Source organism: Mirounga angustirostris, unplaced genomic scaffold (genome assembly GCF_029215605.1).
Source record: "Mirounga angustirostris isolate CCGP_5_RB_7025 unplaced genomic scaffold, mMirAng1.0.hap1 SCAF_5, whole genome shotgun sequence".
In the NCBI taxonomy this organism is placed as follows: domain Eukaryota; kingdom Metazoa; phylum Chordata; class Mammalia; order Carnivora; family Phocidae; genus Mirounga; species Mirounga angustirostris.
This window is the reverse complement of record NW_026991713.1, coordinates 143,310,074-143,318,584: the sequence shown is the minus strand read 5'-3', so window position 1 is coordinate 143,318,584 and position 8,511 is coordinate 143,310,074. Positions and strand designations below refer to the sequence as shown.

Sequence of the window (8,511 nt, the reverse complement as noted above, 5' to 3'; positions counted from 1 at the left end):
CCCAAGTGTCCTCCCAGTCAGACACCATATGCCAGGTTCGGGTGGAGGAAATGGGGTCTCCCCCATTTACCAAGGAGAAACTTGGGACACAGAGGAACAGGACTTGCCTTAAGGGCACCCAGCAGTTGGTGCCAGAGCCAGGATCCCACCCTGTCTCCTCCCGTGTCCACAACAGAAAACCTCCTAACTTTCACAGAGAGGGCCTGAAGTACTTACCCCGCGTCTGCTGGAGAAGGAAGTCGCTGGGGCTCGGGAACACGGGAAGCAGTGTCCAAGAGGGAGCACTGGGGCTCCTTGGAATCCTGCAATGGGGCCACTCACTCCACTGGTTGACCCAAACTCCATTCTCCTCCCACAGTGGGCACGGATTTAATGAGCAAAGGAACCGCCACCTGCACTCACAGGATGGGCGCCCCAGCCACAGCCTCGGAGAACCGCGTGCAGTGAACGAGGGCAAGCGCTGTGGCGAAGGCTGCCCTCAGCAGGGCTGAGGAGAGGAGAGCAGGGGCAGAGGGCTGGCAAGGGGTTGGTAGGACCCACTATACACTCGTTCACACAGTGAGTCCGTGCCAGTACTCTCAAATGGGGAATAAGGATCCAAAGAGGCAGGCTCTGTCCCCAGCCATGGCCTCTCCCGGGGGTCAGGACTCAGAAGGGGCAACCACAACTGGCAGGGAGAAGCCAGATTCCAGGGCAAGTAACCGTGTCTGAAGAGAGGTCAGCGAGGGGAAGGGCCCATCCCAAGACAGACGACATCTCCAGGCCACAGGTGGCTACGTCTCCATGACCCAAACCCAGGGCTGGGGGAAGGGGGGAGGAAGCGGGCACAGAGGAAAGGTACCCCACGCCCCCAACCCCTCCCTGACACAAGATGTTAACACAATTCCTGGTCCATTGGCAAAAGTGTGGAGGGAGATCCAGCGCATCCCATGCAAGAACTCGTCTGACACGGGAACACCTTTCTACCCACCCTGGGACCATGCCAGACCCAAACATGACAGCCGCTGCAGGGCTGAGGATGGCAGGCCTGACACGGGGCATGGACTAGCTAGCTGAGAACACTGATCTCACCAGTAAGCACCTGAGTCAGAGGGGACCTGAGGAGGCAGCGTGGGGCCAGTGCTGCCTGGGAGCTCTGGGGCGCTAGAGCCTTTCCCTACTGGGAGGCCACCCGCTGGGCAGGGAAGCCAGCAACCAAACCTGGCCCTCTAATCCATTCCCCACGACAGCTGTGGAGAGTTGCTGCCCTGTGTAAAAACCTCTGTTCTCAGAATAAAACTGTCCCTACAAGGTCCTGAGGCATCTGCACCCCACCAACACCCCTCGATTCTGATGCTCCAGCAACCAGAGCCACGAGGGCTTCTTTCTGCTCAGGGGTCATACCAGACTCACTCTGGCCCCAGGGCCTTTGTCGGCACCGGGAGGGCTCAGCTGAAACTCCCCTCAGAGAGGCCCTCCTCCGCCACAGGTTAAATCAAGTACTCCATGGAGCTCCACCTGGTCACCAGCTGACTCTTCCAACAGTCAACCAACCTGGGAAGATTCGGATTACTTGCACAGTGTCCCAGTGCCTAGAACACAAACTCCCCGGGCCGGGGCCATGCAGGTCTGGACCCCCTCCAGCCCCAGCACGGTAGGTGCTCAGTAAGTATCTGAGGGACGGATCGGCAGTGAAGACGGGGATTGCTCCACCGCTCAAAAGACGAGCCCCGTCCCCAGAGTCCGCTTCACTCCAACCCAGAATCAGCACAATGACGGCCACGGTTGTAATAAACAGCAGCTCGCGCACCTTACGTACCACCTCATGCGCTCTCGCCCTCTTGGAAGTCACGTGCCACTAACAACTCGTGCACACAGACGTGCTCACGCTGCGGTGGCGGCGGCCAGAGCTGCCTGGAGCCACTCCGCCGTCCTGCCTCCAGACCAAGAAGAAGCTGAGGTCCCTCGGTGCAATGCGCAGAGGAAGGAGCGGACAAGATATTGCTGCATGATTTTATTACTATAAATATACAGTAAAAATGAACAGAAACTAGCCAATCAGAGTACATCAAATGATAGCACATGTAAGTCCAAGACAGGCCAGTCTGCATCCCGGCCTTCAAACAGAGCACTGGCACCAATACCAACGGGCGACAGGCCGGGGGTTGGCAGGTCGGGAGCAGGAAGGGGAGGGAGGGAGGGAGGCAGCCAGGCTGTGTGCGCACGTGCCTGCACTTCTCTGTGTGCGCGCTGGCATTCGCGCGGGCTTGAGCACACAGTGGGCAGCAGGGGAGGGCCGGGGAGGGCCAGGGAGGGCAGGGAGTCAAGTGGCTGGGAAAAGCTGGCCGAGAGCTGTGTCTAGGGCAGCGCTCTGCTCACAGGCTCAACTGGAAAGAAGACGAGTCCTCTACCGCTGGATTCTCTCCTGAGCACCCTGTGGGGCGAGCCACAGGGAGGGTGCTGGGGCGGGGGCCAGGGCTTTGCACACACAGGCCGGCTGGGCCACAGGGCTCTGTGGACTGCTGCCGGCTGCCCCAGAACCGTCCTTCCCAGGACAGCTCCTCAGGAAGTGGGCCGCGCTGCACCCCCCACCCCAGACCAGGACAGTGTTCCCACCTCAGAGAGCTGCACAGACCCAACCACCCAGCTCAAGGTCCCTGCTGGGCAGCTGTCACCCTGGGCCACCGGGGCTGGATGCCCCCTTTGCCTTGCTGTTGACCAGAAAGTTTTGCTTTAAAAAAAAAAAAAAAAAAAGATGAGGTCACCTTAGACGGGATCTGCCATGTGCGTCCCCCAGGCAGGTCCACTACAGGGACCCCAGACAGGACAAGTCAAAGAGAAACCAAGGGACACTTCAGTGGCCAAGAGGGAGCAGGGAAGCTGCTCAGATCCCTCCCTGGGGCAAGTGGGCAGCAGCTAGCCCAGCGGAAGCCCCTGCTCCTGCAGGGACCTGCCATGTGAGCAAAGCCACTTCAGAGAAGGCGCAGGGTCGAGAGAGGGACCACCGGTCTCTGTCTGCTGCCTCTGCCCCCGGGGGTAGACCCAGCCCCCAGCCCCCAGGGGGAGGGGGGAGCTGTGGGAGGCAGCCCGCCGCCCCCCACCCCCCCCCAGCCACCGGCCTGGACCAGGAAGGAGAAGCAGCAGCAGAGGGCGTGAGCAGCAAGAGCTGGGCTGCCAAGGACACAGGCGCACGTGGGGCAGGGGACAGGCACTGTTTCCTTCATTGACCATGACTCAGACCCACTTCCTTTCCTCCTCAGCCAACAAGGTCCCTATAATATCTCCTATGAAGATACCACCTCACCCACCAACACACTTTTCTTCGGAGAATTTGTGAGTTCTTGGGATGTCAAGTCCCCAGTAGCTAGGATGCTGCGAGAAGCTGGTCCAGGCTGCACGTGGGTGGTCAGGCCCCAGTCCCAGCCATTTAGCCAATGGGGCGTTTGGGGGAAACCCCAGAGCTCAGAGCCCAGAACAGAAAGCTGCCGTCCTTCATCTTGTACCATTTACAAATACATCAACTGTAGAAAAAGGAATTTGTCAGGGGACACAGTCCACTGTGCTCTTCAATCAAGGGTCGTGTGGCCCCTCAGAACCAGTGGCCACGCAGAGCGTGCAAGACAGGAGAGGCCAGGGGTCACGCTGGAATCCGGTGGCCCCTCGGCAAAGTCTGGGGAGCTAAGGGCTCCATGCTGCCAGCCTGGCCAGGCTCTCAGAGTGGGGTCAGCTCAGTGGCCCCAGGGTCAGGACTGGGGCCACTGAGCACAGGCCAGGGCGGGCCAGTGGTACGGAGGCTGTGGGGCGTCTCCATGGAGGTGGACCATCCTGCAGGCAGGAGCAGAGGGCGAAGCGGTCATGCGTGGCCGAGTCACCCACCTCACCCATCGGGCTCAGTTTCCACCAACCATGAGCCTCCCGCAGAGGGCAGGGCCACCCAGAGACCTGAAACTCCAGCCCCAGGAGAGTAAGCAGGGGCCTGTCTCTCTTAGAGCACATCCCAGGCAACAGCACCAGCTGATGCCCCAGAACAGAATGCAACGGGACGCCGTGGGCTCCCTCCTCCTGGGGTCTCCTCGCTCACCTCCTCCCTCGCCCAGGCCCCGCTTCCTGGGATCTGACCAGCCGCTGCCCTTCGCTACTGAATTACACCAGGACTCAGTCAAGCCCAGGCAGAGGGGGAGTGGACTTGGACCTGGGGGCATCTCTGTGCTCAGAGCAGCCCCTGGAGTCCTGCCCTGCCTTCTTCAGGGGCCTCTTCCGCCGTGATCACACTGTTGCCTCCCGATGCCATGAGGCGCTCTGTCCCTGGACCGACTGAGCCCCCCAGGGGCCGGGGCTGGAGCTGTGACCCAGGCCTGCAGCAGCCAGTGACCAGCAGGACTGGCAGAGCCGCAGAGGCACTGGACACGGGCTCCACCGGACAGCCTTCAAATCACAAACCAAGGAGTGCGTCTGCCCCGTCACCCATGACACAGTCCCTGAGGTGGAAGAACTGATTTCTTAGGATCTGTGGCTTCGCGCGGGGCATCAGCTCTGCTATGCAGCCCGCAGGCAAAATACAGCTCCCTGGAGCTCAGCCTGACCCCTGTGCATTTTCTACTTCTGGAGGTTTTAGATCACAGCACTCAACATCCACTGACATGGAGACCAGGGCCGACTTTATAAAAGTGTTGGGCCCTACTTCAACAGAGGGAAAGATTCATTAGAAGAAACATTCAAGAAGAACAAGAAAGGTTTGTGCAAGGACATAAAGGCAGCTGTCAAAATGAGTGGACAGACCCGGAAGCTGAGGACAGCTGGCCAGGAGGAAGGCCGCACACCAGCCTGGGGCACATGTCCCCGCGGGGGCTGCCGGGCCCTCGCTGCAGGATGGGCCAGGAGTGCTGCTGGAGTGCTCCACCCCACACGCATCTGCGAAAGGTCGGGCCACCAAAGGCACCGGGTTCTCCCACCACCAGACTTCCCAGAGCTGCTACCGTCATGTGAAGAAGGGGAAGAAGGTCCTAATCGCATTCGCTTGTTTGCGTGGTGGCACTCTTGGAACGACCTTCCATAAACAATCGTTTGGCAAGGTCACACAGGTAGAAGGCATCTCCCAATCAGGATGGAGGTCAACCGCACATGGCCTCCTAATGGACTGATTTCAGCCTGTGCTGGTGTTCCGAAAGTTCCATACATAGCTGGGGGACAGGTTAGTCAGCAGCAACAAGGGGATCTCAGCAAGGGCTAAGTCACCATTCCTGGGGCCCTAAAGGCTAAAAAAGCCTGGCTGGGCCACCTAGTCCACACAGAAAATGCTCTGGCTCCGAAAGTAGGCCAATGTCAGACCCCCTGGGACCACCTCTTAGGGGCAAAGGTGTAGCACGTTTGTAGAGCTCTGGATTCAGAATCCAGGACCCCCGGGAAGACATGGATGTGGAGAAGGCCAGAAAAGGGCAAGGAACCCCCAGGGAAGAAGCAGGAGAGGGAGAGGCAGCTGGGGAGGTCCTCAGTCCGGCACTGTCAAGGATGCCCCTCAGAGCCACCCCACAACACGGATGAAGGCGATCACGTACCAGCTTACTCCTCTATACCAACAGAGCAGGAGTCAGGCCCCAGGGCTGTGCAGAGGAGGAGAGAGATGGAAGCTCAGTTAGCAAAGCACTCAGACAGACCAGCACATTCCGCAGCAAATGCACTGCTTTAGGACAAGATTCCCCGGGGGGGGGGGGGGGGGGGGGGAGCGGACGAAACGCCCACACAGACTCGTGCTAAAACAAAGGAGAACAAAGCACTGGGCCACAGTCCAACGCAGAGGCACTCAGCCCAGGGAAGCACGCACAGGGCAGGGGCAGGGGCCGGGCGGGGCTCACCTCGAGGAAGGCGCCCACCTCGAGGAAGGCAGTGCCCTGGGGGCCCCCACCCTACAGGGCTGCCCGCGTCTAGCTTTCCGACATGGATTTGCCCGGCCTCCTTATCATCCCCCTATCAACACTATGCACACGAAGCTTCACTACATTGTGCCGTCCCTCTAGGGGACAGCTGTGCAGCTTCTGTAAAGAACGAAGACACCCGTGGGCACGTCCCCGTTCTTGAATACAGCCCGATGTGAAAGATGTTTAGCATCTCGGCTAAGCGAGAGCCAGCAGCAGGACAGAAGGTGCCGGCTCGGGAATAAAGGAAGACAGGTACATATATGCTTATAAAGGTGTGCACGTCTGTGAGGACCCCTGCCCGGCCCCCACGTGGGGGGCAGCTGCTCAGGGCACAGCGTGCAGCGTGCACACCCCGGTGGGGCGCGGGCCCCAGAGCCGCAGCACCGCCCCACCCCCCTTGCTGGCTCCTCACGCTCCGGGGCTGGATTCGGGCTTCTGATGCCCCAAACATGGATTTCAGCCTCTCCTTTACCACCTCCACAGCCAACTTGCCCCCCGCCCCATCTGTGGAGTTGAAGCAGGCCATGTCACCGGCCTGGGGTTGGGGGGTGAGAGAGCCACAGAGCCTGCTGTCACCTGTCCTGACCTGCAGACATCGCGGGGCAGGTGGCCGGCACTGCTGGGTGGGGTCAAGGTGTCCCTTCACCCACAGGATCACAACTCTCACTCATGCTTCTAGGAAGTCCCTCTCCGGGCTCTCCCCATCCCCCCAAGCTTGTAATTATAAGGAAATCCTTGAAGTTCCCTGAAAGAACTTACTGGAATTCTGTGTTACTCTATGGAACGCTGGTCCTAAACATGGCTTTCACCCATGGTTTCTCTTTGGGTAGGCGCATGAGTACCGACGGCACTTACTACCCTGCCCTTCCTACCCCTGGTGACCGTGCCACTCTCTGGGCTAACTGGACCCTCTGTCTGCACAGGCCACTGCTTGTCCAGATGCTGGTGCGGGCGGGACAAGACACCTCCAAACCAAAGCACATCGCAGCCAGGCCCGATGCACAGGTCGGGTCACCGAGAACTGGGGCAGGCGGGGGGCAAAGGTGCTTCCTAGCCATGTGGCAGGAGCCAGACTTTGAGGGCATCGTGGCTATTTGATTTTGGACCCTCAGATGGTATCTTAGCAGGCAGCAGGCACCAGTCTCTGAGAGCCCCCAACTCCTGTCCCCCATCTTTGGAGCCCGGAACTTAAAGCTGAGGATCTTGACCCAGAGGAGCAGAGAGCAGAGGAGTTGGGGGCAAGGGGCAGAGGCCTTTGGAAAAGGGGGGCAGAGAAGCAAGACCCCTCCCCCACTGCCCTTGGGGCTTGCAGGTGCCCGGCACCCCACCTGTCCACCCAGCCCTGGCCTGTGATGCACCACTTCACCTGGGCCCTGTGAGCGCTTGTCAGCCCCTCAGGCAGGTGGCAGAGGACTGGTGGCCAGCGTCAGGCCTGGGGCACGCAGGTGGCTTTCTGTGTGTCGCTCCCTGGGGCAGAGGCCCTGCTGTTGGGGCACCTGAACAGGGCCTGCTGGGCCCACGGGTGAAGTAGGTGTGGGAGATTCCAGTGGGGCTAGAGCTGCCTATTGGGCTCCGAGCAGAAGATGGATGGAAAGAAGGACCATGTCCTTGAACAAGAAGCCCTTCCTGCCTTCCAGATCCTGAGCTGGCTCCGGGTGTGAAGGGGCCTGACGCACAGGCCCTGCACCAGAGAGCAAGGGGCTGCAAGGGGGTGACTGTGGAGCCAGGGCCGGGCTGTGCTTTGGGGTCAAAAGAAGGAGTGTGAGTAGAGCCAGGGAGAGAGACCTGGGCTCCTGACAGGCCAGCCGCTCCCCGAGGAGTCAGACCAGATCCCCAGCTCCACAGGGACAGTCAGCGCAAGTTCCATGCGGACGGTGACAGTATACCACCCCCCCACACACACTGCCGAATGCTGTTACCTGGCAGGTAGATATCGGCTGGCAGGCGGGGCTGGCCATGGCTGCAGGGCTCAGGGCTGCCATCCTGCAGGACATTCTCGATGGACGGCACTCGGCTCCCTGCAGAGGAAGGGGCAGGTCAGAGGCCCAGAGGCGGAAGGTGGCCACTGTTCCTCTGGTCAGGACCCCCAGGAGCCTGTCTTTCCTCCCTGAGGGCTCTGCAGCCATTTCTGCGGCCCAGACCCCACCCTGACTCCCTCCTCCACCCTCTAGGCCTGAGAGGCCGATGTTTGCTTTTCTTTACTACCCTTCTCACCCCACCCCAGCCTGGGGCTTTTGTTTCTCATCAGAGAAACAGTACATACTCCTGTTCACAAAAACAAGAAGGTAACAGATTTGTCTCCTGCTTCTCCTTCCAGCTGGGCCACACAGTGGGGAGCTAGCAAGGCCCGTGTGGACGCCGCCTCTCGCACAGGTCCCACTGCTGCCCAGAGTGTCCTCAGGGGGAGGTCCCTCTGGCAGAAGGGAGACCCGGGCCCTGGGACGGGCACAGTGGAGAGCCACCTGGTCTGGGCACACGCTCTGCCCAGGAAGGAAGGGATGTCGGGAGAGGGTCAGGCCCATCCTGAGGTCCAGGCCCATCCAGGCCTAAGAGGCAGGAAGTGAAGACACCCAGACTGGGCACCCTGCCCTGGGCGCCAACACTCACACCCAGACCC

General features: G+C 60.3%; 1 protein-coding gene across 6 annotated transcripts in view; it reads right to left on the bottom strand.

The window, feature by feature from the left end:
* Positions 1-166: 166 nt before the first annotated feature.
* Positions 167-8,511, bottom strand: part of MGRN1 (mahogunin ring finger 1) — a 56,729-nt gene continuing 48,384 nt past the window's right edge. For 2 of the 6 annotated variants that reach the window (XM_064592484.1, XM_064592485.1), the window contains 3 exons: positions 7,814-7,912; positions 5,535-5,579; positions 1,979-3,804 (listed from right to left, as the gene is read on the bottom strand). In XM_064592484.1, coding sequence (XP_064448554.1) covers positions 5,539-5,579; positions 7,814-7,912 — 140 coding nt within the window. In that variant the 3' untranslated portion in view covers positions 1,979-3,804; positions 5,535-5,538. Of the gene's footprint in view, positions 303-1,978; positions 3,805-5,534; positions 5,580-7,813; positions 7,913-8,511 lie in introns of those variants that run through there. The other 4 variants (XM_045874818.3, XM_045874822.3, XM_045874823.3 and 1 more) reach the window with 2 other exon arrangements.